Source organism: Sphaerulina musiva (assembly GCF_000320565.1).
Source record: "Sphaerulina musiva SO2202 unplaced genomic scaffold SEPMUscaffold_9, whole genome shotgun sequence".
Taxonomy (NCBI): domain Eukaryota; kingdom Fungi; phylum Ascomycota; class Dothideomycetes; order Mycosphaerellales; family Mycosphaerellaceae; genus Sphaerulina; species Sphaerulina musiva.
In genome coordinates this window covers 263,250-290,763 of record NW_016017391.1, presented here as the reverse complement: position 1 = coordinate 290,763, position 27,514 = coordinate 263,250, and the positions used below count along the sequence as shown (strand labels likewise).

General features: G+C 49.2%; 11 protein-coding genes across 11 annotated transcripts; 5 read left to right on the top strand and 6 right to left on the bottom strand.

The window, feature by feature from the left end:
• The first annotated feature begins 1,370 nt into the window (after positions 1-1,370).
• On the top strand, positions 1,371-2,618 carry SEPMUDRAFT_150948 (uncharacterized protein). Its single transcript, XM_016906495.1, has 2 exons — positions 1,371-2,034; positions 2,090-2,618. The coding sequence occupies exons 1-2, from the start codon at positions 1,386-1,388 to the stop codon at positions 2,401-2,403; spliced, it is 963 nt and encodes a 320-aa protein (XP_016757949.1). The 5' UTR covers positions 1,371-1,385; the 3' UTR covers positions 2,404-2,618.
• Positions 2,619-4,136: 1,518 nt separating this feature from the next.
• SEPMUDRAFT_119568 (uncharacterized protein) lies at positions 4,137-4,734 on the bottom strand (the record flags this gene model as incomplete). The annotated part of the gene is made up of 3 exons (XM_016901527.1): positions 4,137-4,322; positions 4,383-4,585; positions 4,659-4,734. 3 exons carry the CDS (start codon positions 4,732-4,734, stop codon positions 4,137-4,139), a joined length of 465 nt encoding a protein of 154 aa, XP_016757948.1.
• Positions 4,735-7,032: 2,298 nt separating this feature from the next.
• SEPMUDRAFT_119567 (uncharacterized protein) lies at positions 7,033-7,677 on the top strand (the record flags this gene model as incomplete). The annotated part of the gene is made up of 1 exon (XM_016901526.1): positions 7,033-7,677. The coding sequence occupies one exon, from the start codon at positions 7,033-7,035 to the stop codon at positions 7,675-7,677; it is 645 nt and encodes a 214-aa protein (XP_016757947.1).
• A 2,388-nt stretch (positions 7,678-10,065) lies between these two features.
• SEPMUDRAFT_110262 (uncharacterized protein) lies at positions 10,066-10,806 on the top strand (the record flags this gene model as incomplete). The annotated part of the gene is made up of 3 exons (XM_016900838.1): positions 10,066-10,261; positions 10,338-10,474; positions 10,570-10,806. 3 exons carry the CDS (start codon positions 10,066-10,068, stop codon positions 10,804-10,806), a joined length of 570 nt encoding a protein of 189 aa, XP_016757946.1.
• A 604-nt stretch (positions 10,807-11,410) lies between these two features.
• On the bottom strand, positions 11,411-12,780 carry SEPMUDRAFT_158077 (uncharacterized protein; the record flags this gene model as incomplete). The annotated part of the gene is made up of 4 exons (XM_016907766.1): positions 11,411-11,575; positions 11,646-12,245; positions 12,455-12,550; positions 12,670-12,780. 4 exons carry the CDS (start codon positions 12,778-12,780, stop codon positions 11,546-11,548), a joined length of 837 nt encoding a protein of 278 aa, XP_016757945.1. The 3' UTR covers positions 11,411-11,545.
• Positions 12,781-13,695: 915 nt separating this feature from the next.
• On the top strand, positions 13,696-14,136 carry SEPMUDRAFT_119564 (uncharacterized protein; the record flags this gene model as incomplete). Its single annotated transcript, XM_016901525.1, has 2 exons — positions 13,696-13,798; positions 13,880-14,136. 2 exons carry the CDS (start codon positions 13,696-13,698, stop codon positions 14,134-14,136), a joined length of 360 nt encoding a protein of 119 aa, XP_016757944.1.
• Positions 14,137-14,996: 860 nt separating this feature from the next.
• Positions 14,997-15,908, top strand: SEPMUDRAFT_119563 (uncharacterized protein; the record flags this gene model as incomplete). The annotated part of the gene is made up of 2 exons (XM_016901524.1): positions 14,997-15,156; positions 15,238-15,908. 2 exons carry the CDS (start codon positions 14,997-14,999, stop codon positions 15,906-15,908), a joined length of 831 nt encoding a protein of 276 aa, XP_016757943.1.
• Positions 15,909-20,152: 4,244 nt separating this feature from the next.
• Positions 20,153-21,009, bottom strand: SEPMUDRAFT_119562 (uncharacterized protein; the record flags this gene model as incomplete). Its single annotated transcript, XM_016901523.1, has 4 exons — positions 20,153-20,366; positions 20,444-20,462; positions 20,536-20,871; positions 20,934-21,009. The coding sequence occupies 4 exons, from the start codon at positions 21,007-21,009 to the stop codon at positions 20,153-20,155; spliced, it is 645 nt and encodes a 214-aa protein (XP_016757942.1).
• An 814-nt stretch (positions 21,010-21,823) lies between these two features.
• Positions 21,824-22,658, bottom strand: SEPMUDRAFT_119561 (uncharacterized protein; the record flags this gene model as incomplete). The annotated part of the gene is made up of 3 exons (XM_016901522.1): positions 21,824-21,983; positions 22,216-22,369; positions 22,454-22,658. The coding sequence occupies 3 exons, from the start codon at positions 22,656-22,658 to the stop codon at positions 21,824-21,826; spliced, it is 519 nt and encodes a 172-aa protein (XP_016757941.1).
• Positions 22,659-22,709: 51 nt separating this feature from the next.
• SEPMUDRAFT_150947 (uncharacterized protein) lies at positions 22,710-24,867 on the bottom strand (the record flags this gene model as incomplete). The annotated part of the gene is made up of 1 exon (XM_016906494.1): positions 22,710-24,867. The coding sequence occupies one exon, from the start codon at positions 24,862-24,864 to the stop codon at positions 24,136-24,138; it is 729 nt and encodes a 242-aa protein (XP_016757940.1). The 3' UTR covers positions 22,710-24,135.
• A 638-nt stretch (positions 24,868-25,505) lies between these two features.
• On the bottom strand, positions 25,506-27,139 carry SEPMUDRAFT_150946 (uncharacterized protein). Its single transcript, XM_016906493.1, has 3 exons — positions 26,798-27,139; positions 26,556-26,741; positions 25,506-26,467 (listed from the first exon to the last, which is right to left on the bottom strand). The coding sequence occupies exons 1-3, from the start codon at positions 27,055-27,057 to the stop codon at positions 25,648-25,650; spliced, it is 1,266 nt and encodes a 421-aa protein (XP_016757939.1). The 5' UTR covers positions 27,058-27,139; the 3' UTR covers positions 25,506-25,647.
• Positions 27,140-27,514: the final 375 nt, after the last annotated feature.

Genomic DNA, 27,514 nt, shown 5'->3' with positions numbered 1-27,514 from the left:
AAGTCTGGAGTTTCTTTGTTGGGAGTGGTGGGTTGGATGCAGGAGTGTCTTTTTGGCTTGGGAAGCTTTGGTTTGGAGGTAGGTTGGGGATTTGATGTGAAGTTGTAAGGTGAGGTAGACAGGCAAATGATATTCGATGGAAGGGAGGGTTTTGTATAGGAGAGTGAAAACGCCTCCGGACGCTTTCACGGATGCTGGGGAAGAAAGTGAATCTGTCTTTGATACGACACGTGGTGACGAGATGATTTGGTTAATGTTGAGGGTGGCGGGCATAGGATCTGACTGATTCAGACTGGTTTGCCATCTGGAGTTGCTGCTGATCGAAGGGCTACGAGGCACTCTGTAGTGATTAGGGCTTGGGAATATTCTTCTACTTTTCAGAACATATTTGAATGCCTCCTCCTAGCAATGCCTGGTCGGTCAAGTTCATACCGCAAACATTTAATCCTCGATGTCCGTTCGACACGATCTAAAAGCAAAGATGGTCAACAAGGCTTGTGCCATGGATGATGTTACTGATAGTACATGCTCGTGTACAGCTCCCTAGAGAAGGAGACATGCAAGCTGGGAATTTCATGCATGCGTGGGATTAATCATCAATGGAGTCGTGGAGGCGGAGCATGACACATGGAAATGATGGATGCAGGCTGAGGTGAGAAGGAGTTCGCGTCTCTGCATATTTTCTGCTGATGGTGCTTTGATGAGTGATGATTTGTGGGCGGATCAAGGAGGACAAAGGAGGAAGAGGAGGCTGAGAAAGGGGAAAGAAAGAAAGGATGGGACGGAAGGCAGACGTTGTGGGTGCCTGAGGATGTCTCTGTATACAATAATAGTATTACCACTAACTATTTTGCTGCCTTCGTGGAGGAAAAGACAACAAGCAAGATATCCAAGTGAAGATCACATCTTTTATCCTGGTCAACACATGATATTCACTTGGATTCACTCAACCCATGCTATGCCGTCATTGCTGTCCGTGTTAGCTTAATCATCGACCTATTCTTCAATGTCGACCTCTTCCTTGGCACTCTCGGCTCCCCGCAACAGCGCAATTCACTTGGCCAAACTTCAGCTCCTCCTTTTCCTCCCACTATTATCTCCTATTTTTATAGGAGCAGTCTCCCCTCAGCCTGCTCACTGCCTAGTCAATCCTCCTCAGTTATAGGCCACCAGCCAGGATGACAGGTCTACGCGTTCGTGCCTCTGCCGGCATGACGCGTATTCTCCGAAAGACGCAGCTGGCATGTTACAGCTGTTGTAGCACAGTAACCCAAGTCTGATGCACGGCATGTCAGCCGTAGAAGTTTTTCCCACTTATATCAGGTCTCCTGCCCTTGGAAATATTCTTGCAGCCCCAGAAATTCCTCATTCACAGCTCAGCAATCATGAAGTACAATACCTTCACTCTCACCGCAGCCGGCCTCTTGCCCGTTGTCCTCGCCTCGCCTCAGCGCCCCGGCGGCGGCGGCGGCGGAGGAGGAGGAGAGGGAGGACCACCGGGATATGGAGACTGGTCGCAATGGACCAGCGACAATGGCGTCTCTGGCCTGCCTGGAGCGACCAACTCTGCAGAATGGTCTAGCTGGGCAAGTGAAAACGGCCTCCCCACAGCCACTTCTGCGTGGTCTTCCTGGGCCTCTGCACATGGAGGTATGGGAGGCATATGGCCCACTTCCGCATACTCGGATTTTGCATCGTGGACCAGCGCCGCTTCCCTGACAGCCATGCCGACCGACAGCGCAGAGTGGGACAGTATCACTTCTGCCCATCCCCTGCCTAGCGACTTGACTTCTGCCGCCGGCGTCTGGAAGAGCGGAGGCTTCTCCGGCAACTGGCCTGGTGCGTGGACGACGAATCCTGGCTGGGGCTTTGGCGGTGGACCGGGTGGCTGGCACGGAGGACCAGGCGCTGCAGGACCTTTCGGACATGGTAATGGCTGGGGCCGCGGACCTCTGGACAGCACTGGTTCTTGGACGAACGGACCATGGACGAAGTGGTGGGGAACTCAGGCTTGTCCAGCAAGTACTTGGTCAGGTAAGTCATCACCGTCTCGCAAATCACAGCAGCATCGCTAACGTGAACACCACAGGCTGGACAGAGAACTCATGGGGCTCAGCTCCTCCTTGGACAAGTTGGTCCGCTTGCACAGCCTCGACCACTGCTACGGCTACCACCACCCTCACCATCACGGACAGTGCTGGAAGCCAGATCACATCCGTGAGCACCTCGTATGGCATCAAAGTCGCACAAGCTACTGGCAACACTGTTGCCACCACGACCGATTCCAGCGGAAACAGCGTCACGACTACAAACTCTGACTCGGGAGCAATGGCGACCAACTTTGCCTTTGCTGGCTCCGCTGCCGGTGTGATTGGCATTGCTGCTGCCGCCCTCATGCTGTAGATGTGAGGGCCAAGAAGATTGAAGTCCCGCCAGGCGAAGAAGAGAGAGTCAAAGGGGGTGGGGGAGGGAGACTACGAACGAAGAAAGTAGGTAGTATTCAATCAACACAAAAGAAAAAAGCATACTACACAGCATGCATGCAGCGAAGTACCCCCAATCGAATCGACGAAGAAGGAAACCACGAAGAAATGAAATTTTTTAATGTCTTTGACGACGCAATTGCAATACCCCTTTTTGAATGACAACTTTCGCTGCTATACTGAGTATATAGGTATTGTATTCGGGAAAAGAAAAAATGAAAACTTTTATCATCACATCCACTCCCCTAGTATTCCTTTTTTTCTTCTTTTAACTTGCATCTGCTCAAATCAACAATAATTCAACCCAGCCCAACTATCCCCACCTTCCCAAATCTCGCCCAAAATCGGCCTCTCGAGATAAACGACAGCGTATAAGCACCCAGCTCCAAGAAAAAAGTCATATCCCCAACAGCCTCCCTCTGTGTCACATCCATCCATCCACCCCTTCCACCAAAACCGCAAAAATCCAATCTCATTCTTCCCCACCTTCCCCACCGCGTCTGCGTTGAAGTTGACGTTTACGTTCCTCTTGCTTAACGACGAGATGGACATGCAGTAGCGCGAGTGCGATTGCGAAGAGGATGAGTTCGAGGGACATTTTGTTTTTTTTGGAGGACGACTGTGGCAGTTGAGTTGAGGGAGCTGGCCGTTGTTGGGGAAGAAGAAGAAGAAGATTTGGGGTTGAGGTGGATTGAGGCTGGGAATGATGATGGGGGTGAGAATGGAGGGTTGGGATGGAGTGGAGTTGGTGGGCTTGGTATTGTGGTGGGCGGGAGACAAAGAGATGATGGTGTTAGGAGGTAAGGTAGATGTGGTTTGTTTGCTCGTAAGAGGGGTTGAGACGGGTCCTGGAAGGGGGGGGGGGGGGGGTAAATCTCTCAAGGGAGTTGGATGGCGGGAGATGTTGATAATGTTGGTGCGGGAGTAGATTGAGTGTAGGAGATATATGCTTGTGGGGTTGGATTTAGAGGAGATAATGGATTTGTAGAATTACGGTTTGCTAAAAGGAGGTCGTAGCATTTTTGGGTGGACTAGTACAGTGTGATATTTTGAAGTTTTATCAGCATCGTACTCAACACATGGAAAGCAACTCAATGGTGAAGTCGATGGGGCAATACCATTTGAGTATACCCGCGAGACTGGGACGGACGAGGAAATGTCCTTTGTGGAAATTATTGTCGGAACGAGCTATCTTTCGTTCTGTTCCTGTCCAGGTTTGGTATGGTAATGTAATGCATCAAGCAGCCGGACTGCTGGAAAAAGACCATGTATTATTTTGAGAAATGTCTTTCGTTCATGAAATTTCTGTCTACTGATGTTCCACTTACTGACGGAAAACTGATATGTATACCGCTCCAGTGCTAAAAGAAAACGTCCCTGGATTTCCTCGCGCGTAATGTGTCGCGGCGCCAAGTGAACGATGAAAGCCCCTTGACCCAAAATAGGAGATTTTCCAGCTAGCTCTTGCGTAAAAGTATATAGCTTCAAAAGCTTGACTACAGCTGGTCCCGTACTACTTGGTTGGTTGTCGGAAAGTTTGAGTGTACTATAGCTTAAACGAATGTCCTGACATCTGACCGTTGCTAACAAAGTGACAGATTTGTACTGATTTTGCGGCTCAAGACTCCCTGGTTGGCGAGTTTTGATGACTGTTTACTGCGGCGACCTATTCAAAGGATCCATTTCCGCTACAAAGTCCTGTTGTGGTTTTTGTGTCCCTCTTCGCTGGTTGACGATGTAGACACGCCATCTCTTGCCGAATCTAGCCCGTGCTTTCAGACGCTGTGGTGGACCTTGAAAGGGGGGATCGTCCACCCCTCTCCCTCCTGCGCTTGTTGCCTACAGCGAAGAGATGGTGTGTTCGTTCGTTTTTCAGATCTAGCTTCAAGTACAGCTGACTTGTATCGCGTCCACCAGGTCCATCATCCAGACGCCAATTCCGCCTGCGCTCAGGCCATGTAGAGGTTGCGTCGCGGAAATACCGTCAGATCTGGAGTCAACCTCGTCGAGTGGTTCGAGTGGTACTGCGCGATCGAGCCATCGAATAGCTAGGAATCGGCGTGTTGGAGCGAAAGAACGCTCATGCGTCCTGCGCAGTCTAGCTGCCACAAAAAATCAGTAGATGCGTCTGTTGTGCGCTTAGCAGATGAGTGTAGAAGGATGGTCACCGTTCACGTTGAGGTGAAGCGGCCTTTGAGGTCGCGCCGTGCTGGGTCTTTGGACGGTTCGCGGACTGCGGAAACTGGCGCATTCAGTGTCTCTCGAGCTCCAGATACGGATGAGGCGAGTGTTTTGTGGGTGGTCCTGGGGTGGTGGTGGCAGAAAATTGTATGTGGTGTCCCCAACCGTCGTCTCCTCGTCGCGTCGCAAGGACGTCTTCCTCAAGATGGACGCACTAGGAGCAGCCTCTCAACAGGGGAGTCGGTAGATGAAAGTGATCGTACGGTCGCCGGCGTGTGGTCGTGCGCTTCGTGTCTATCCCGGCGTCAATACCAGTTGTCTTGCTCGAAGTTAAGACACCTCCATCTCGCCTAGCAACCGTAAACGGGACGGCTATCTTCAGCGCTCAACCCGTCAGAAGATGAAGAACTATCAAGCGCAGGCAGTAGCAGTAAATCCTCCCTATTGCATCCATAAGTAAAGCCCACACAGACGTAACATGCGGTAAATCCGACGGTCAGTTCATGTTGAAACCCGACTCGCTGACGGTCAAGTCACCTCCCACCACCCTAAACGGACTCTCCTCTACATCTACAATATATATACAATCGACCAGGGTGCTTACTCACCGACCACCAATAGGTGGTCGGTGTGGAAAAGGTACGTCTCACGTTTCTTTCGTCCTCGTTAATGAACGACCTCAATGACCGATCAGGTAGGCACCTTGATTATCGCGAGAGGCAGTTCCCCAATGAAAATTGGTTTTTGCTACTCAAGGTTAAGGGTTCGAATCCTCGATATCGAAATATCTTTTTTATTTTGCTATCTAGGTCGTATCTAGGTTCGAATCCTCGATATCGAAATAGTTCTTTTATTGCCTAGGTCGCGGGTTCGAATACTCGACTTGCCTAGTACTTTTTATATCGAGTGTCTGCCCCTAGATAGACTTTAGCTTTTCTTGTTTAGATCGTAGGTTCGAATACTCGATATACTAGATACTCCTTTATCCTACCTAGTATAGAATTTTCCCCTCTTCTAGTGACTAGCTTATTGTCCTACCGCAAAGTACGTACTCTAGAAGATATAGACTCTTTACCGTCAGATCTCTCTCTTTAAGCCTATACCGTCGATTTCCTTAACTCTTGGACATGTTTCTCTAATTGCGCTGCTACCTGATATCTTGAACAAGCTTTCCCCCTAAGAACTACCAACAGACTCCAGAATTTCAACCGCAACGTAACACTCGTAGACCGCGCCTCCTTGAAGACAATAGAGTATTCTGCACTAGTCAAAGCGACCTCCAGCGAGGAGGTTCTTCCTATCTAGCTACCTTAGACCAAGTTACCGGGACAACAGATCATGAAAAACGCAGAGTTGCGTTGCGTACAGAGTCACTATCAAGCAGATAGAAGTCTCAAGAAAAAATCGAACGTCTAGCCCTAGCGATCGGTAATGCCCTTGTAGGTAGAAGTGTTAGGAAGTGAGCTTTTGTCCCCGTACTGTACGGCTACAGTAAGAAGGCTCTCCTGTCTTGCGATAATCGCTCTACGCTTCTGCTGGCGGGTCTAGTACAGTTCCTGAAGAATGAAGTCTATCTTGACAGTTGAATCTAGTAGTAGAAGATAAGTGATTAGGCAGTGTTAGGAGAAAGGTAGTATGTGTATAGTGTGTAGTGTAAGAGGTAAAAGAGTAGTAGAGCACACGCCAGCTATATTACTCTTCCTAGCCTCTCTTAGTCGCCGCTCTTCAACTGCGGTGATAGTCTTTGAGCAGCTTGAGTCGCCCTAGCAACCTTATGCGCAGCTCGTAGTCAGCAACGGTAATCAAGCTGGTGCTTCACCCCTATCTGGGCTACTACACACTCAAATCCGTACATTGTCGCCTAATTGCGAATTATTGTTCGGTCAGAGTTACTAGAATAGCCGTCCAGTGATTTCGCTTGTCTGAAAGCGCAGGCAGGCAGTTGTCATACCGGAGGGATGATACACATAGGACAGTACCTGTTCATTCAGCGCTGTGACAGGCAACAGCAGTAAAGTACATCTCCGCCTTACCATCCATCTTTCTCTCACCTAGGCGAGCATCGCACGCACTCAAGATTTGTGAAGCCTCCCGCTCCCGTCAACATCTTCTTTGTTCGTTCAGCTTATCTAATTCTCTCCATTGTCCGACTTCATCCCCCCAACAGACTCCAAGATCGAAATTGACCGCATGCAGCGATTCCATTGTTACACATCATGCTCTCCGGATTCAGACAGCGGCGGCCACGCATTAATTGCACACCAATTCCCCCGAATATTCCACTTTACCAGAAAAACCTCCACAAAGTCCGCGCTACCTACCCGTTGGACACTCTAAACGCGATCTCGAAGCAATGAATCCCCCCAAAATGTCATACACCACGCCGCCGAAGAAAAAGAGTCAAGACTCGCCAAACTCAGCTCGGCGCAGTGCTGCTCCGAACGAGACGGCCAGATATGTCGAAATGTTCGCTCCAAATGGCGACATAATTCGAGTTTTGGAAAGTGACAGAGCGGATGTCGAGGAAGCGATCCAAGCTATGCAAGGCAGAGTACTTTCTACCAACGCAACATCAGCTCCAGAGAGGGAACTAGGACCGGAGAATCCGTTCGAGAATTCCAATGCCCCAGGGGGCGTGGGAATGACGGTTCACATACCACCAGGACTGAGGTACTTGCAAGTTTTTATGGATGCTCCAAAGTCGCCGGAAAGTCCTCGTAGAGAGCGACCGGTGGCCACGCAAGTTGCTCCAGGCGCGCATGCAGCTCTAGCGGCTAGAACTGAAGCTCGGAGGAAGCGGACGCGAGAGGCGGCAGAGGAGAAGGAGAAGAAGAAGAAGGAGGAGGAGGAAGGAGGCCCTACGGGAAGGAAGATTCTGCCGGCCAAGAGCCGGAGGGGGAAGAAGGAATCAGAGAAGTCGAAGATTGGAGAGGATGAGGAAATGGATGATGGTGAACCTGGCCCTTCTAAGCCGAGAAAATCTCCAAGGAAGAGTCCAGCGTCGAAGGAGTAGTTGGAAGTGCGGACGGCAGAGATGCAGCGACAGAAACAGCGCACCTTACAGATGGCTGTTCATCTTTCCCGTATCTCTTCCGTAGTCTTCTTTACAGACCGCGCCACTTGCATTCGAGGAATTGTTGTGTGGATAGAAGACTGTCGTCGCTGAGATAGCCAAGAAGACTAGATAGTACCTATATATATATATATTCGTCAGCACTTCTCGCACAAGAGCAAAGAGGGCAAGCACCAAGAGAAGATGTCTAGTACCCATTACTGCGAACTGCAGTGAGTAGCTTCTTCTCGACGAACACAAAAAATAGGCTTTCTTATTGGCCCATCTTGATCAAAGCTCGCTAGAAGTCCAAAACTAGATATTTGTTAGAATATAATACGGGTAGGAGTTGCATTTAAACTTACCGCAACGAAGCCATCATAAGTCTTGACTGCAGAGAGAGATAATAGTTGATTATAGCTTCTCTTTACTTATATAAGTTGTTTATACCTAACGTAGCCAAATAGCTACAGACTAGTAGAAGCTAGAGTATTTTGAAGAATACGCCAAATCTAATAGGTTTTTGTCGTTGGCAGTAAGAAGGTATAATCTGTAGTGTTGAATATTGTATATAGTAGTATCTGTTGTTGGTAAGTAGATAATATTAGGACTAGGGGATATGTTAGTATATATATCTATCCTAAGGTTAACAAACAATCTAAAGAGGTATCTTTGCCGTTTGCTCGGAATAGGAAGAGTTAGAGAAAGAACTTACTATTACTCGTAGGCTAATTCAGGTCTCTTCGAATTATAGTAGGGAGTTTGTCTAGAGCAAACAGAAAAGGGGGTTGGAAGTCGTATGCTTAGCTAAGGTAGGTAAAGTCTGACCTAGGGGTATCTAGATCTTAATAGACTTGTTCGCTAAAGCCTGAAAGTGTACAGTAATCATAAGTCAAGCTGTAGATGTATTCAGCTCAAGGAGACATTCTGTCGAATTGCGGAAGCGTGCCAAGACGTCGCGCCCCCTGATACTACCGGTGGCTATTGAGTTGCTAGATATGTAGACCTGTTTTTCGCTTGAAATATAGGATGTATAATGGTACGTACGCAGTACTTGACGCGGCACGTAATATCGTAACCAGAGTCTGCCCTGTCGGCGTTGTTACGATACAGGGTACATGTAGCCATTCTTCAGTGGTCCGTGCGCAGGGGTATTCAAATGGGCAATGTTGGCGGTTGCTTTACCTTTTTATATTCTACAGTACGCCCGTATCTACTGCGTCCATTAGTGTCCTGTTGTTGCTGCTGCGGGTGTTGGCTCTAGGGACATATATGCAATATGACTGTCTCCTCTTGTAGGCTGATTAGGCCTATGCCTCCTAGCGCCGTCGACGCATCTTCCCGGGTTTTCTTTGGGTTTGACGACAGGAATGACATAGAGCAAATATACTCATGCGCTCTACGAGAGCAGGTTATGGAGGAAGAGGCGCAATCAAGAGAAGTCGGGGTACGCCTTTTGAGACACACTAAGGAGTCATTCTTCCTCAAAGTGAACATTTGTGTTTGACACTTTGAGCATCACACTTGGAATGCGTTGCACGTGTTTCTAGCAGGCACCTAAGACACTCTAGCGATTAGGACTGCCGTTTTGGCACTGCAACGACATAAGTCATCTGTGAGTTCACCAAAATCGCATCCCTTATGTGAATCTACAAGCGATCGAAGGCCTTCTCTTCTAACAACCCGAGCCGCAGAAGTATCCATTATACTACATACAGAAAGATAGACAGGCAGTCACTCGCTCTCTAGACGGATTCTTGGCCGCTTCTTTGTCTTCTGCGAGGAACAATACTATGACAAGGCCATGCCAAGCGACTTGGTAGCCTTATGATGTTGGGCAAACAGGCCTGGCATAGGATTCAGCATTCGTATAAGGACAGTGGAAAAACTTCCTAGGGACGTGTCATGCATGGAAAAGGAGGAAAACGAGATGTCAAGCTTGATTGGAAAGGCTACGAGCGAGTGAGATCTGGAATACATCTCCGCGAAGCAAGGAGGCAATTCAGCAAAGCTGCCGTTCACACACTTTTTCTTTCTCTACAACTGGCCTCACGTGCTACACTATATCCGATGGCGTTTGTTCTCGAGTGTGTCTACGGGCTATTCTTGTCGCTAGTCGTTCTCTGGCAAATGTCGCATGCGTGAGATCGGAGAAGCTTCATATTGTTCACTTTGATGAGGGTAAAAACTTGGAGGACAAAGAAACGACCAAAATTCATTCAATGCGAAAGGGGAACTCTACTCGTGTGATACACCACTATAAGTTCTCACGCAGTGTACCGCACATATCCACCTTCTCCTTTCCCATAATCGATAAGATTTTGAAGTCAGAGAATTATCCAACAAATCATGAAATTCCTCACCCTCCTCGCCGCAGCCATGGTCAACGTCGCCGTCGCCGACGACCGAGGCGTCTGCAAAGACTGGCACCCCACAATTTTCAACAGAATCAACGCTTTCTGTCTCAAAACCGACATTGTCGTTCCTTCAAACTACGCTGAAAAAGGTGCCGGAACGAACCCTACTGGCCGAGTTTGGATTACTAGTACGTACATTACCCCTTCTGACCCCCTTTTCTCTCCAAACTCCCTCGCTGAATTTTTTCTCTCGTATTTTTCTAGAAGTGGGAATCTTGAACGGCATCGGCTGCAACCCTCCACAATGGGTTCCGACAGGAATCTGCCGAAGACAATTTTACTCCGAATGCGCTAGTCATAAAATGAAGGCTTATTACGGAAGATTGTCTTGTCAAGGTTGGGTAAGTCGTGCCCCCCCCCCCAAAAAAAAGAACTTTCCTCCTACGCGAATTTCGAGAAAATAATATTTTCTGACATTGTGTATGTATATGTGTAGTACATCCAATATGCACCAGGAGCTACCAAACCCGTCAAAGGTTCGGACGGATCTACGTGGTATGTGCCGATGAAGAAGCGTGAAGCTCTGCCAGAGGCGATGGCTGAGCCGGAGGCGGAGCCTGAGGTGAAAATGTATGCTACGAAGGAGGAGGCGGAGGCTGCGGGGCTTGCTGCTCATGAGGCGGAGGAGAAGAAGGCGAGGAAGGCTAAGAAGGCGAGGAGGGCGATGATGTGATGAGGGGTTTTGGTTGTTGGGTGTGTAGTGTAAGGGTAGTTTTTGTATAGTTGTAGGCTTGGGATTTGTTTGTTACTCGATTTTGATGGGTGGTGCGTTGTGTTAATCTTGGGTTTTGTGTTTTTAATTGCTTCGCACGATTTCTAGCTCGTTGTGTATAGGCTTCTTTGCCGATTTGTTATCGATGAAGCCGCCGTTCTTTACTAAGCCACTTGGGAACCAGTTACTGCTTTCCAAGAGGATTCCGTTAACAAGCATCTGCTCGAATCCTATCCATCTCATCTCACTCGTACAATAGGTCCCGTCAAAGTAGCCTGTATACTGTCCATCAAACACGCATCCAAAATCTCATCCGCCCGTCTTCTTCTTCTTCTTCTTCCCCCCTCCACCTCCACGTCCACCTCCTCCACCTCCCCCTCCATCCTCAAAACCTCCGCATCCCCTCTCCAAGACGAAAACGAAACCGTCACAATCCTCAACAAAACTTCCTCGATCAAAATCTCAATCAAAGCCTCCGCAAGCCTACGATATCTCTTCGCAATGTCACCCAACGCAACCTCTCCTTTCGCAATCTTCAATTCCGGCCCTCTACCATATAAAATCCATTCATCCACCTTTAAAAATAAATGACAAGTACGAAGAGCAGGACATAAATCCTTCAAACATCGAAGATTTTCAGTTTCTTTGCTAAGAGATAATATATCTTCTCTCCCACCACCGCCACGTCTCCATAAACCCGTCAACCCTTGACTTCCTCCTCCTCCTCCCCCTCCAGAAGAAGCCGAGGAGGAAGACGCAAAAGGTCTCGTAAAAGGAGCCCGCATATCAGAAATACTCACCACGAGTTGTACATGCACGAGATTCCGCAAAAGAGGATCCGGATTCCCCGTCATAATCATTTGAGTAGTACCCGAAGTAAATTCCAATCTACTCGCCGAACCTCGAATGTCGCTCAAATTGAGAACGATGACGTTGGATTCGAGAAATTGGTATTTGGCGATTTTGTAGAGTCGATGACAGCAGCGGAAGGGTTGGAGGAGATGGCGGAGGCGCTTGGAAATTTGTTCGGTGATGACTCCGTTTATGGGGGTGGGGAATTTGGGGCGAGGGTTGGATGGAGTTGTTGGGTTGCTGGTTTGGGGGGAAGATGAAGTATTATTGTCATCGTTGTTATTATTATTATTATTATTATCATCGGCGGCGAGGGAGATCATGGCATAGCTGCAGATGTGTGCCAAGAGCTCGTCGGACAGATCGAGGAGCGTGGTAGGCATGTTGGACATAGTGAGAGTGTTGGTTGTTCTGCTTTGGGAAGGATATGCCGCTGGCGGCTGATTGAAGCTTTGTGTTAGTTTTGTGGGCGAGAAGGAGTCTAGAATTTGCATGTTGTAGGGGGCAAGGGGGCAAGGGGGACGAAGGGCAACATACTGCAAAGTCGTCTGGAAATTGGAGTATGTGGTCGAGTCTGGGATAGAAGTTGATCACAAAGTACAAAAGTGAAAAGTCCATGACGTGGGTTGGGTGGGGTGCAGTGGTGGTAGTGAGCCAGTTAGCGGAAGTCTATTAGAACCACCTCTCCGGAGTTACTACACATCTACTTAGCCTGAATCCGGCTCGGTATATTTATCAAGTGAATAATCATACAAACCAACACGTCCAACACTATTGACTTGGACCCATTCTCTCGCCATTTGTGGACAGCTTCCCTATTGCGCTTCTTCTTGGCACGCTTGCAAAGGCTTGTCTATTGAATCTGTCCGTAACATTGACGATAATACTAGCCTGCCCAGAGAACAACACAATTATCAGATTGTGCAGAATCGTCCATCAGATCAGATCTACGATATATCCCAGATATCGCACCAAACACTCCCTTTCCAAAAACAACAGCGATTGTTGGTCTAATTTCTTCACTTCCATTTGTATACCTTCCATACCTTGCGAACCACGAAACCATGCTGACCTCAGCACCATTGTGAGACCACCCCGGCCCCCCAGGCTACCCGCGCCAAGGATATATATATTTCTAGACCACAACCCCGGACTGGGCTAGGGCTTTTTTTTTAAATCCTCCTCCTCCTCCCCCTTCTACCCCTGCAAGCACCCAACGGGGAAAACTTTAATTCCACACCCCTTTCAACTTTGTTTTTATATTGAAAATATGGACATCCACGTCTACTACAACACAAGCAAGCAGCCGGCCGGGTAGGTAGGACTTTCTCCTATGTATATGTTGGTATACATTTCCTGACCTCCCCTTTCCGCTTTCCGTTTTCCGTTTTTGTTTTGTTTATTCCACACTCCCTACCAGGACTCCATAATCCACAACCATCCCCCTCGCCAGACCACGTAGGAAAATGTACTTTGTTGGAATCTCGCCCCTACCCTAGGCACGCATCCGCTACGCATGTTCGCCAAATGCTTGATAATGACTACGGACTACCACGCTGCTGAATTTTAAGATTGGGCAATAAAGTCTGTTCTGTCGCTGGAACCTCGTCTTCACGTGGTCCTTGTCCCTCCCTCGTCCAGAAGGGAAAGTCCACCCTACTGGAGAAAAAAAGGTAAGGGTATCAAGGTATGAGAGACCCTTGCAGCCAGCTGGTTGGCTTTTTGGTCATCAGGAGTTCCCTTTTCATTCCCCTTTGCCCCCCCGCCCCCGTAGACACCTTGGATATAAAGTCTAGTTCAGGTACATCAGTTTTCGTCTCTTTGCTTCTTTCTTTTTTTGTTGCTCTGCTCTGCTTACGAACGAAAGACCTCTTGTTTCGAGCTTTTTGAAACGACTTGTGCTCGAAATTTTTGGCGTCGGAAGCAACCTCACTACCTTACTCTTTGAATCTCTCTCTCTACACATCAACCCGCATTATTACCTGCGAACCAAACAATATGCGTGCAACGGCCATCTTGTTGACAGCCTTGGTGGCAATTCTCCCAGCAATGGGAGAAGACTCGAAGCAAATTTTCGGTCATGATGATCCCATCTACGGTGGTACGTAACAACAACAACAACAGAAGTCCCTCAACCCCCAGCTCCATCCATCCATCCACCCATCCGCTAACCCCTCCCCAGATAAATGCAACCCCACCCAATACGCCCACTACTGCGCCGGCGACCTTCTACAATGCAGCGGTGGAGTGTGCGATTTCTTCAGCTGCGCAGATGATCTCGATTGCGGAGAACTCCCGAACACTTTTTGCAATAAGAAATTCGATGGTTGTACTTGGCCAGGTGGAGAGTATCTTACTGATGCTCAGAAGAAGTTTTATTATCGCTGGGGTGAAAAACATGGGGATGATACGAATGGGGGGGAGCCGCCTGCGATGTGAGGAAGGGGGGGAGATTTTGTAAAAAAAGGGGTAAGTTTGAATTGCGGGGTGGGGGGATTGGTGTGGGCGAGTGTTGATGGCTGATTTTTTGAGTAGGGGTTTACGGGGTGTGAGTTGTGAGGTTGCGGGTTGGAGATTGGTGATGTGTGTGCGTGTGTGTGCGTGTATGAGTGTGTTTGCAACGGGCAGGGTGTGGCCAAGTGATGAGAAATCAACGTTGTCGAGGTTTGAAGTCAGGACTTGTGAAGCTCGTTGGCGGAAGCGTGGATAGCTGGGAAAGATGAGTGAGAAGAATGTAGAGGAGACGAATTCACTTCTGGACGAGATGCATATCTACCTTTGGTCAAACATGAACGAATCTCCTACAACTATGTACAACGAAGTAGTTGGAAGAAGAGACGTTGGAGCATCTGATCTTGCTAGGAGTTGGTGAAAGTTCATGTGGACGTATGAAGTCTCTCCCTGACCATGCTCATCACGCTTGCAGATCATGCAGGACCCATCATCTCACCTACTCCAACAGCAGTGAGGCTTATCAATCGCATACCGAGAAGCGACGCATGTCCAGACTAGTCCCGTCAGCCAGACTCCTACCCAAAAGTTTACCTGCAATGCAATTTGTAGACTCAAAGGCTTAGTAGAAGAGATCTGCGCTATCATATTTCTTTGTTCCAAATGCGTAAATCCAGCGCGAGTCCTCAACAGCAAAGTTACGGAGCGCAAGAATTTTCTTTGTTCTGACTATTGCAGATTTCTTATTGAGGGTGCAAATCTTTGTAAGTCATTGCCTTCTTGTGCTCCAAACCATCGCAGACACTAGGAGAAAACAAAATCGACTACACAGATCAAAATCTAGAGAAATGGGGTTCTTTCTGGATGAAAATGGAGACCCCAAGGCCTGGGCTGGATGTTTACTCTGCGGCTTCGCAGCGATGGGATCAGACGAGCTAGAGGAGAAACGAGACAAATTGAAGCAAGCGGAGAGAGAGGCGCGATGGAAAGCGGCCAAGACACCAGTTCGTAAGTAGATGTGCAGTCTCTTGTTAGAGAGAGAGAGAGAGAGTAATCAAGAGAAAAGCCATAGCTAACAAGCAGAATAAGCCATTGCATTAGAAACCATCGAAGAGAATTCTCCAACAAAACCTCTCCCAGGGAGTACAGAAACACCAATCATCGAAACCGACGACGAAATCTCGCCTATAGTGAATCAACAACCTAAACCTCTCCCTCCTATCCCTTCTTCGCCATTCGCCCAAAAACCAATTTATAAGCCCTACGCTCGGCCCTTGACTGATATTTCAGCTCCATCTACATCAAAGATAAAACCACCTTCGCCTGTGGTCCTAGCCCCACAATCACCTCCTCCCTCTACACATCAGCAGCAGCAGCAGCAACAGCAACAGCAGCAGCAACAGCAACAGCCATACAAAGCTTACACCCCAACACCCTCATCTGCACACGAGCAACCATCTCCATCTCCATCTTCCCCACCCACTCTCGACTCTCCTCCCCAAAGCAACACCAACGCCCAACCCAAAAAAATTACCTGTCCGATATGTAACGGAACCAATCACAAAGAAAGTAAATGTCCTCGCTTAGCAGGAATTTCCGCTGAACCTTCGAAAGCTATGAGTAGTTTTTCAAAGGAAGATTATGCTGTGTTGGGTTTGAATTCGGGGCAGGATTCGTTGAAGAAGTGGTTGAAGAGGGAGGGGAATGGTTCTTCTACTACTGCTGTTGCGGTTGCTGAGGGGGATCAGGGGGGGAGGTGATTTTTTTTTTCTTTTCGTTTTTCTTGGGAGAGGGGGGGATTGGGATGCATTGGAGTAGAGTACCTATGGTGGTATGGTTGATGGTTTTGTTATGTCAGATTTGGTAGATTATCAGCTAGGCGATTGTGGTCGTGCGCCGCTGCTTGTTCTTTTTTTTATAAGGGATACATCTTTTGAAGATCTTTTGGGTGCCTTATAGTCTTTTTCCCTATATGCTAGTATGTATCGTTATGACTGATAGCGATGCCTCTACCGTCAATCTATCATCCTGCCGAGATTTTTGTGAGTTCCCAAGGAAGCTGATACGTAGAAAGACATTTCACTTCGGCTATAAGCTCTATATATTGAAGACCAGCTGAAGTCCAGCCCTCGGTTTACTTGCTTATATATCTCAAAAAGTCCTTGATTCTTCGCATTATAGCACATCTGCAGCTTGGGATGATCCATACTCGCAAGTCTTTTTCATCTAACATCATTCCTAGGCGGGCAGATCGAAGCCCGTAATATAGCGAAGAGGCGGAAAGGGGTAATACAATACGCCGCTTGATCGTATAGAAGAGGATAGCTCTGGCTGCGAAACTTATCCTTTGTGCAGACGTCGCTCGAGTATATGCGGTAGCTGTGCTTTGGTTCCCTAGAGTAAAGAGAGTTGATTCATACTGCTACTAAGGGACGGAGGAATTTGTTATGCTAGCCCGGGAGAATACTACTCGATGCTGGCACCGACTTACCCAAGCGATCACAACGCTCGACATCAGCTTACCATCGGACGTGACAAGATGATACTGATACGAAGATTTTGCCAATCACTGAAGCCTTCGCCCAACAAGACTTACCAGCTGGACTCGGCCGTTCTGGACTCTCGGTCATCTCCACCACTGTATGCATTGCATTACCAACTTGTCTTTACCAACATCGTGAAACTGATCCACGCCCATGAGATCTCTTTATTCTCTCTACACCTCGTAAAAGGCCGGTCGTTGCTGATCCAAAAAGTACAATGTCAAGCAATGCAACAAAGAAAAAATGCATAGCATCCACCCGACACAAACCTCTCAAGAACAATATCAAGCCCGCCTTAACCTCCCCTACCCGCGTGATCAATCGTTTGCAGTAAATCTATTCCCATCCCCCCACCAACCCTTTCAAAGCCCCACCTCCCACATACCGCCCTACATAAACCCCCCCCCCCTCCCCCCATCCATCTTTCTTCCTCCTCATCCACTCATTCACAGATCCCCAAACAAACACACACTCGCTACCCACCCAACCAAAAATATGTTCTCCAACAACACCCCCACCGAGCAATTCCAGCTTACCAAAATGATCTACAGCACCAAGCAACCCATTGGAGCCGCTTGCGTGCTTCAGGGAAAAATTTACAGCACGAAGCAACCGATTGGTGCGGCTTGTGTGCTGCAGGGCAAAGTTTATAGCACGAAGCAGCCGATTGGTGCTGCTTGTGAGATGATGTAAATTTTTGAAAGGGATGAGATTTACAATGAGAGGAGGAGAGGAGATGAGGATGATGGAGGAGAGGTGATTGAGGGAGGAGGATATTGAAACTTTCGACGACCACGGGGGAATATATCTTTTTCTTTCTTCTTCTTCTTCTTTGGAGGAGGAAGAGGAGGATAATGATTGTTTTTTTTGGAAAGGGAGAAAACGATCGAGTTCGTTTGCGCGGACTTTTTTATTTGTGTGTAAGAGGGGGTGTTGCGATATGCTTGCTCTAGCTCTCTCTCACACATACACAGAGTTAGTTATTTGAATGGGAAATTCTTTTCTTGTTCGACTTTTCGACTTTCGATTTTCGATTTTCTTTTTTACTTTCTTTTTTTCTTTCTTTTTCTTTTCTTTTTTCCTTTTGGTGCATGTGTTCCTGTCTCTACTGTAGTAAGATTTGACAGTTGTCCGTCGTAGGCTTGATGCACATACCTACCTATTATACCTGTAATTCGCCTTGCGGGCTCACTGTATATCGCTTCGTACCTTCGAGTATTTCTGCTCTATTCCTCGCTCTGGCCGAAATTCTCCTCCGAGCTATATCTGAAGCCGCATTTTCCTTCGCCTTGACCAAAGTCGGCCCTTTTGTGTGTTTTTCCTTTTCTTTCTCTACTTTCCTCTATCGGGCGAATAATCTCCCCGCTCCTGAGATGTGTTCGTCCTTCCCGCGAAGTGTTATCCGTCCTGGAGATCGCCAGCGTCACCGGGTATGCTCGCGCAGAGTTTTGACGGGGCGTCGCGTTTGCAGTAGTCTGAGTTTGTAGATATCCAAGGTCCAAGGTCTGCAGAGGGGGATGGTATGAGCAGGGTAGTAATGAGTCGCATAATAGAGATCAGTCTATCCTCCTAGCTCCTTGTATCCTGAAGACTAGGCAGATGCTTTGTTAGACTCGCGGGTGACTTCGAGGTTGTGCTTCACTATACCATTTCGAAGCAACGCGACTCGGCTGAGGCTTACAGACTGCTCGCTCTTCCTCTTAGTTCTCCTCTGACGGCCACCGTTGGAAGCCTTCTTCCGGGGTCTGCGTGGTGGAAAGCTGCCGAGAGAGTCGACTAACGGCGAGAGATAGCCTATAGAAACAAATCAAAGCTTGGAGATCGCTCTCCTGAACCGCCCCGAATAGGAAGCAAAGCACAACAACAAGACTCACACGCGAAAAATTTGGTCAAGCTCCATCTACAGACCTCATCTACCAACTGCAGTAATAGTACTACAGTTGTCAAAAAATCCAAACCAAGAGCACCAACAAAAACCCACAAACAACGAAGAGAGTAAAATCACCCAATACGAAATGTCCTGCTGCCTAAGCGCCTTGCTCCATAAGAATTGCAGAGACGAAGGTACATTTAACAGCAGATTGTTTCACTCTAGGCACCTGTACATGTAGTTTCTTGCTAGTGTGCCGAAAAAAGCAAGAAAGCTACATCTCTACAACTCTCATGAAGAATCTGCTTGGAGCAGGGAGAGGTAGAGCAGACCGACCCGAAAAAAAAGGTGCCATAACAATAACAAGCAGATGCGAGAGAAGATGCAAGGATCTAATCACTGCTCTGCTGTTGTTGTTGTTGTTGGAAAGAAAAAAAGAAGAAGAAGAGGAAGAGGAAGAGAAGGAGGAAAGTTCGCAAGTTTTATTCTCGAGTGGTGGACCGTGCGGGCTTGGCTACAGTAGGTACTGCTGGGCTGGTTACTATAGGGACGATGGTGGTGTAGGTGCGAGACAGCATTGGATATCGGGGTACAACGCAGGTATAGCAGTTCTTACTGCCCCTGATTGAAGATGAAGAGTCTCGCTGGCAATTGCTTATAGCGCGCACGACAGACAGTACATTCACATGTATCCCGTGCGACAGCGGGACAATAACAATGTACACACGCACAGATATCAAGATCCATCAACAATCTATGTCCAAGTCCCATCCATCTCCCAAAACAACAACAATAACAACATCTTCCACGCGACGCGACGCGACCAACAACATAAACACGCACCAACCCTCCAAGCGCCAGCACCCCTCATCAAAAAACGAGGGTACCAACACATTGATGGGTCAGTACCAAAAACCACATACGGGACCTCACACAAACCAAACCCCTACCGTATAACATCCAGCATCCAGAATCCAGAAAGCCACAAAGCCAAAAGCCATCTGCCGCAGAAAAAAATGCCACCGCACAATCAGCCGGGGGGCAAAAGGGGCGGGGAAAACTTACTTGGAGGGTATGACGAGAGAACGAGAACGAGGTCGCAGCGGTCGTTTTGGTGGTGTTGGTGGCGACAGGGAGGTTGGGACCTCACCGGCAGTTTCCTGCTGGGAGGTTGAGTTGGGGGTCGTCATTTTTGGGGAAGATGAGAAATGAGGAAGAGAAAAGAGAGAAGAGGAAGAGAAGAGGGTTTTGTATGGAGGGTAAGGAGGCTGGGGGGCGCTAGCAGGGGGGTGGGGAAGTTAGGCGTTCAGGCTGCATGTTTTGTTGATTTTTCGTGCATGACAATAGGTAGGGTTGCATGGGCGGTCTCGAGTAGTGAATGTAGTGGGATTTGCGGTATGTCTTTGGATAGAATTGCACGGTTACTCGGTAGAGGGTGAGAAGGGTTCAATAGGCTACTTAGGAACGGTTGCTTTACCTTGGGGGCTCCTTGGGTCAAAGAAAAAAGTGGCTAACGGTGTACAGCTGACGGCTGAGAGTGCTTCAAAGCATTTTTGTGTCGCTCACATCCCGTGATACGTGGGCATCAGACCTAGCGCCTTCGTAACATCTTGCCATTGTCTCCGCCAAATCTCCCTCTACCGTTCCGCCCCCTGATATCCCCTTCTGCACCCATATCCTTCCTGATCCCTATCCCATCCGTCCAGATCGTCTCAAAGCCGACCAGTGTCTCCCGGACACCCAGCAACCTGCTGCGATCAGCAATCTCGTTAAGAAGAGCTAGAAGCGGCTTCCGTCCTCGCAAGCTACCAAAGAAATTAGCATCCTTCTTCGCTCAACATGATGCGAAATGGTGCCGGGAACAGGTTACTTCAGTACGAACGAGACTCTTCTCCTCACGGCTGTTAAGCTCAGTCGGATATTGTCATTGTTGTCATCACGAGTGCAAAAGATGTGATGGGTAGGAGTACTTACCGGGCTGAACACTGAGCGAGGCGAAGTGGACCAGATTCTGAGGGCGAACCTGACTGGCGACAGCTGGATGCGATGGTGGTCGTGACCGGCTTGAGATGAGCTGGCGGAGAGGATGACTTTTTTGATGGTGAATGGTCCTCGTGGGAGGCTGTGCATCGGGCGCGCGAGGCTCCTGAGCCGTTTTCAAGCGAAGAACGGGGACGGACGGCGAGCTCCCCGAGAAGTCGTGACGGTGGGTTGACTTAGGTACAGAAGACGTCTGATGTATCCTTCGCGCCGCAGATGAGGTCTCGTCGAACCGTGAGAATCGCGACGGTGGGTAGACTCGTCTTTGACCTGGGATTTTGTTGCCGTCAGCTTCAAGTTTTGGTTGTGACGGGACAATGCTAGATGCTCACCTCGCCCTGCTTGCCATGGGTCGACATTGTGTTGAGTAGTGGTGGAGGGCGGAAAAGATCTGGTGGTTGTTGCCATCGCGAGTTGTTGTTTTTGTTTTGTCGACTGCAGCACGGACATCACCTTTTGTCGCGCGGAGGAAGTTAGCCTTGGCGTAAGGGGGCCTCTCTAGTTGAGCGGAATCAAGGACCGAGACTCGTAGGTACCCTATAGCCTAGTCTAATATCGCAGAGTAGTGCTAATATCCTCTGTACTTGAGACTCGGGAGGCTGTTAATACGGTAGCTCGTACTTGTTGCAATGCTTCTACTCCTCCCCAGGCTCGCCAGAGTATCTGAGCATCGTTGACGGGAAAACAGCATACTGAATTTCCACGCGTGCATCCGTTCGTCCTGGTGTCTGTCCTCATTGCAGGGAACAGCGAGTCAATTCACGTCTGATAGAGCGCGACTGAAAGGTAAGACAGTTGTTGAACGTGTAAGTTGGATAAGGGGTGAGATCAGTGCGAGGAGCAAAACGCGTGCCTCTGCCCCGTGGCCGTTACATCCCTAGAGCAGAAAGCTAGTGCGAAGCTACAGCTAGCACTCGAGCATGGCTATAAGTAGTCAGGGAAGTTCTATTGCTCGCAAAGTGTAGACTACTGCATTCCGAATTGATTCTGGCTTACGTCGCGCAGTGAAGAGATATAAGAACATCGAGCACGTAGCTGTAAGTTGATACGAAGGCGACAACGCGGCACGCGACAAATACCAATACGAAGAAGACAGATGCAGCTCAGCTCAAACGAATATCAGACGAGTGAGGCCGAGAAAGAAAGTGATTGTATATCATACGCATACGCAAAACAAGAATCTATAAACGACTGTTTTCAACTTCGACCATCGTGCTCATATCTACTGTTCAACGTTGGTCGTCCCCTCCACGTTCTCAGCTTCTTTCATCGACTCATGAGTCTCATCATCGCGCTTGTGAATCCCAAAAGCCTTCTTTAGATCTTTCCAACCGCCTTGTTTTCCCAGTCCATTGTTGTGCTGTACGCCGCTCCCGCCGCCACTATCAGAAAAATCATGTCAGCCTTTTTGTTGCTGCGACCACCACCACTGTACTACTGGGCAATCATCCACCAAGCCCCAGCTTCTTTTTCTTTTCACCCGAACTACCAACACCGACTGTTCAGCACGGCGAGGGAGTATTCTGGGAGAACAGGAAAGAGAGCAAAGAAAGAGAGGAGAAAGAAAAGAAGGGAAGAAGAAGAAGGAGAAGGGTTAGAAGGAAGAGAACTTACTGCTGACTCTTTGTAGCGCTGACCTCCCAAACTTGACAGTTGTTTCTACCGTATCTGCGGTAGTTGGCACCGAGATCATTGCCGCTGATACACATGTCGAAGAACTGAGACTTGCAGATGGCGGAAGGGACCCATTGGGCAGGGTTACAGTTACCTGAAACGAAGGAATGTGTGTCAGTCAAACTCGGTCATCTTGGTAAGTAGCACGAGAAAGGCGTGGAAGTGGGAGTTAACTTACCGTTGATGCCCAGCCAGACGTACGTGTTCAAGCTCAGCAGGCCATTACGAGTGTACGTGCTGGGGGCGACCATGTTTGTCTTGGCGCAGAATCGGTTCACGGTGTTGACAATGTATTGGTTTTTTCTGCCGCATTGGACAGATTTGTAGCTCTCGATGGCGCTGGCGACGCCGAGCATGGCGAGGAAGGCGGCGAAGAAACGCATGTCTTTGGTTTTGTTGTTGTGTTGCCTTGGTTCTCAGGGGGGCAAATGTGGAGGTACTGTTGGTTTTGAAACCAGTGTTCGATAGTATAGTGAAAGGTGGAGAAGGATTGTGGAGGTAACCATGGTGCCGATAGCCGTTGTTCTGGTATATACTCAGTTGGCTATTGAGGTCGAAATGCAGTAAGTGGGAGAGTCACGATGGGTTGCCGCTTCAATATAGATCTTGTACCGATCTTAAACAAAGAAACGCTGTTCCCCAGATCAGATTGTTCTATCCCGGGAACGATTTCTTTGTTCTCAGCAAGATGAATCTGTGCCACAACAAGGTCCGGAAGTGTCTGAAAGCAGACCAATAACGCGACGCATCACGTTGGCGTATCCAGACAAAACATGGTAAGGACTCCAGGAGATTGGACAAGACGTGAATGGGCATGCGCGACGCGTGTTTCAGTAGCGATAGAAGGCAAGTCGTCGTAGACACTCTCGACATGGAGGAACAGAGCTGAGCTTGTGCGCGCACGATGATTACAAAAAGTAGTCAGAGGGAGTCGGCTTTATACCTCGGAGATGAGGTGGTAGGCCACAATTACCTGTTCTGGATGCCATCGTTGAAGGCCCTGCCGAGTCCGTAAAAGCAATATAGTGTACGCTCACAGAACCAGAGCGTCGGCAAGAGAAATATGCTGCGGCACCCCCAGATCTTGATCAGCGATGGCAGTAAGGGGCGAAGTATGTCGACGATTGGTGTCACATGGCCAATTTGCTTAAAAATTTCAAACTACCAGTTACCACACCATTTGTTCACCAGCCATGCTTTATTCGTGACTCGGGCTGATGCTCTCTGTACAGCGTTCTGGCCAGTTAGCCGACAGCGGCAGGACAGGGCTAATTAAGAGCAGATACCAGCGGCCAGACGCTCGCGTCGTATAGCGGAAAGTGGAAGCGGGAGTTGTATCAATCCTAGCATATGATGCTGGCAGTATTGCGACTCTGCGGACCCGGACAGCTGATTCATAAGGTTGGTACACGCTCGAATGTTCTTCCATGACAGCACCACAATCTACGCCAGGATGAAGGGCCAGAAGATGGCTGTCTTCGTACAGACGAGGTCCAAACTTAACTTTTCGAAATCGGAGGTCCGCCGAGAACACGACTGATACAGGGCGTTTTGCTAGTTGCGGACCTTGAGATTGACGGAGTTTTGACCCAGATGTTGCAACCTGACCATACATGTCTGCGCCACGACTGCTATTCGGCGGAGGACTAAGCCATGTCTTTGAGCCAGCGTGGTATAGTGCCCAGCGGTGACAGGTCAGTACTCGAAGTGATCGGTGTTGCCCGCTTCACGCTGAGACTTCTCTTCGCCAGCGTGAAGAATAGCACCAAATGCGCTGAAGTCGAATGCCAGCAGAGCGCACTCGCTGGGAGAATTCAGAGACAGGGGAATACAGCTCATACTCATCGTCTGTTTGGCAGATCATTTCCCCTCGAACGCCTTGTCCTTCTCCATGGTCGTCCCGATGAAAGCCCTCAGCGCAGCCCACTTCTGCGTATGACTTTCATTCATTTTCCCTTCCTGTCCACCGCCACCACTGACCTTCATCTCCTCCACCGCCTGATTGGAAGCGAGCTGGGCCAAGTTCCTCTTGAACCTCTCCATCTCCTTCTCCTCCAACACCTTCTTCCGCTTCATACTCCCCTGGCGATGCGACAAACTCTTCATGACCATTTTGTTCCCATCTCCCACGGGTTTACTCTTCCTCCGTCTCTTTCCCGCTGTCTTCGCCACCGCCCCGTCTCCCTTCTCATCATCACCACCCTCATCGGATACCCCCTCCCACTCATCCTCAGCATAAACGCCACTCTTCTCTCCTCCTCCAATCTCATCTGCACCAACAGATCCTCCATCACCCATATCCACATCCGGTAACGCATCTCCCAAATCTTTCACACTCGTCTTGAGTTTCTTGCTGGGTCTTCTCACTTTGCCCCCAGCGGATGAAGATGCTTGTTTATTGATTCCCCCCTCGCGGACTTTGGCGAGGAGTTGGCCATGGCGGATTATTCGTTTGTCCTTTTTGGTGTTACCGAATCTGGTAGCGGCGAGATACTCGGATTTGAGATTGGAGAGGGCAGCGGAAGGGGAGGATATGGAGGAGGCAGCGGCTTTAGAGGCCTTTGCGCGGGCGGTAGGTCGTTTGGCCATTTCTGCCTCTGTCCTTCACTCTCATTCCTACTGTCGAGGTTTCAGATGGCTGTCTGTCTGTCCGGCCCCGGTATATGGTGCGGAATCGGATTTGTGGTGGAGGGTCCGGGATGAACTCCGCGGGGATGCCAAGACCGGGACATGAGCTGCAAATTCCAGGTGGGGAACATCTTTCCCATCATCATCATCATCATCATTATCATTATCATCATCCAATGGCGACGGTGAGGTCAGAAGGCCTGCATGGCGGGCTATAATATGCGTATCCTAGACGTTGTTGACACGCAAGACCGGTCAGCAGCGCCACCGCCTGCGCGTACAAGCCTCTACCTTGATGAAGACCATCCTATCGCAGAGAGAACTACCTTGCCTTGAACCTGGAGAGACTCTCAAGCGTTAAAGAGGAACATTGGACGGTCCGTGTATCCAATGGCTACTACAGACGGGCGTTCAAGGCTCCGCTCTTCTGAATCCAGCATACCGAAAACAAGTTGCGTACCGTGTCAGAGTCATCCTCAGCAGCAAGGGACCCTACCACCGACTTTCCACACTACACAGCGTTCGAGCTGTCTATTTTCAATGCCCTTTGATTGTAAAGGCATAATGCTTGGCTGTATGAAAGAAGACAAGGTGGACATTGGAAGACAATTCTTTTCGAATCTAACTTAAGCGCTCAGGAGTTCACGCTCGCCTGCTAATATGTACACGAATCCACAACTCTCTTGCCTCCGTACAAACACAATTTTTGTTGACTTTATCATCATCATACACCATCACCTGTCCTTACGACTGGATAGCACCAGGGGCAACAGGAGCAGTTGGTCCACCGTACAAGCTGAAGCCAGGGCAGGCAGTGAGTGCGGTCTGGTTGACAGGTCCAATCTTCGCACAGTTCATGCCCGTAGTCAGGCCATCGAGCAGGGTGTTGAGTGGGCCGAGAGAGGAAGTAGCAAGGCCGGTAATCAGAGGAATCTCAACCTTTGCGAAAGCCGCAGCGAAGCAAAGTGGGCTCTTAGCAATCTGCTGAGCAGTGTACGCACCACTTGTGAGCTGGGATGGGTCGATGGGAGAGAAGGTGTTGACAGCACCCTTGTTGCAGCCGAGTCCAAGGACTTCTGGGACAGTCTCGGCAAAGTAGAGGATGTCGGCCTCGAAGTATGGGACAGAGTATTCGTCTGATGGGTTGCGCTTGTACCAGTTGTCTGGGATTCTCTCGTTTCCTGGGGTCCATTTCAGGTTGTCCTCTGGACCAGAGATGGACATGAAGCTCTTCAAGACCTCCTTGTTGAGGATACCCTCGGGGTTTTCGGCCGACTTGTTCGCCATGAATCGGTAGATGAAGGTAAAGGCGGCCTGGGACACCTCAATACCACTGAAGGGCAAATAAGCGAAGTTTGGGTTCTTGGCGATGGACTCGTAGTATCGCTCCTTGCGGAAGTCACGCAAGACTTCGAGATTGTAGTTGGCGGTGCTTGCGTCTGGCTGACGGTTGTACAGACTGAAGAACTGGGACATGACGAGTTTCGTGTTGCTGCCATATTGGCTCAGATCGCTCTTCAAGGGCGAGCTGTCGGTCTCGTAGTTGTTGTGCGATCCAAGGATTCTGGCTCAATTCGTTAGCACCCGGAACAGTGTGGCCCTTGTCGTTGCGCTACATCGGGTTTATGATGAGTTGTGCAGATGATGCTCACCCAGTGCGTGGCACTCCTCCGATGGACCAGCCACGGCCGTTTCCATCGACAATAGCACCGTACAGGGCGAGGAAACCTCCCAAATCCCTGGCCATTCCGAACCCTTTCTCCGTGGCATCGACCAGCTGCTGGATGGTAGCGATACCATTGCGAGGAAGGTAGCCATGGTTGGCAAGGGCGTTGAGTCTGGAGGATCATCAGCATTGCCCCAAATACTTGCGAGGTTTGAGAGCATGACTTACCCAGGACATTCTCCGCGCTCGTCGCCAGGCCCAGGTGCGATGAACTTGTTATCGCCTTGGTTGCTGACATACTGTGCTGCGGCGTCGAATGGTGGAGGCGTCAGTGGAAGGGCGCCCACACCTTGCGGCGATGCAATAGCAGCCCTCGCAGTCAGCTCTGCAGGAGCCTTGAGCGATCCATCCGCAATGGCATTGAGTACTGCGGCTGGGAAAGCCGCAGCAGTGGAGGCCAAAAGGCCAGTGACAGCGAAAGACTTCATCCTGTACGGGAATATGTGACAAAGATGATATGAGTGAGTATGAATGCCGATCGAAGGATGGTGAAGTATGAACAGGACGATCAATCATTATATGACTGCCTGTGGCAGGGACGCCACAATCCGCATCATCGACTCATACCACATCACTTGCGGCTGTCCACGAGATGCTGATCACAGTCTTGACCGTGCAGAACAGACGACCGAGGCGAACATCTGTAGCCAGAACTACAAGAAGGTCGAACGTGCCATTTGATTGGCTAATAAAGGACAGCTTCAACGACACAGCCAATCAAAACTTGGTAAAAGGTGGTCATCACTCCTATATCAGACAGGGTCTAGATGCGGCATTCTCTGGCCTTACTTCTTTTGGCACGCATGAGAGACACTTCATCCAATCGTTCTCCTTGAAAGAGCGGCTCACGAGCGCCTCGTGGCGTTTGTCCTGTCCCAGGCCCCG

Bases quoted from the DNA above. Each gene is read 5' to 3' on its own strand.
- SEPMUDRAFT_150948 (XM_016906495.1), top strand. From the start codon at position 1,386: ATGAAGTACAATACCTTCACTCTCACCGCAGCCGGCCTCTTGCCCGTT. The intron at 2,035-2,089 runs GTAAGTCATCAC...TGAACACCACAG, and splicing joins TCCAGCAAGTACTTGGTCAG to GCTGGACAGAGAACTCATGG.
- SEPMUDRAFT_150946 (XM_016906493.1), bottom strand. From the start codon at position 27,057: ATGAAGTCTTTCGCTGTCACTGGCCTTTTGGCCTCCACTGCTGCGGCT. The intron at 26,742-26,797 runs GTAAGTCATGCT...ATGATCCTCCAG, and splicing joins GAGCGCGGAGAATGTCCTGG to ACTCAACGCCCTTGCCAACC. The intron at 26,468-26,555 runs GTGAGCATCATC...GAATTGAGCCAG, and splicing joins GGAGGAGTGCCACGCACTGG to AATCCTTGGATCGCACAACA.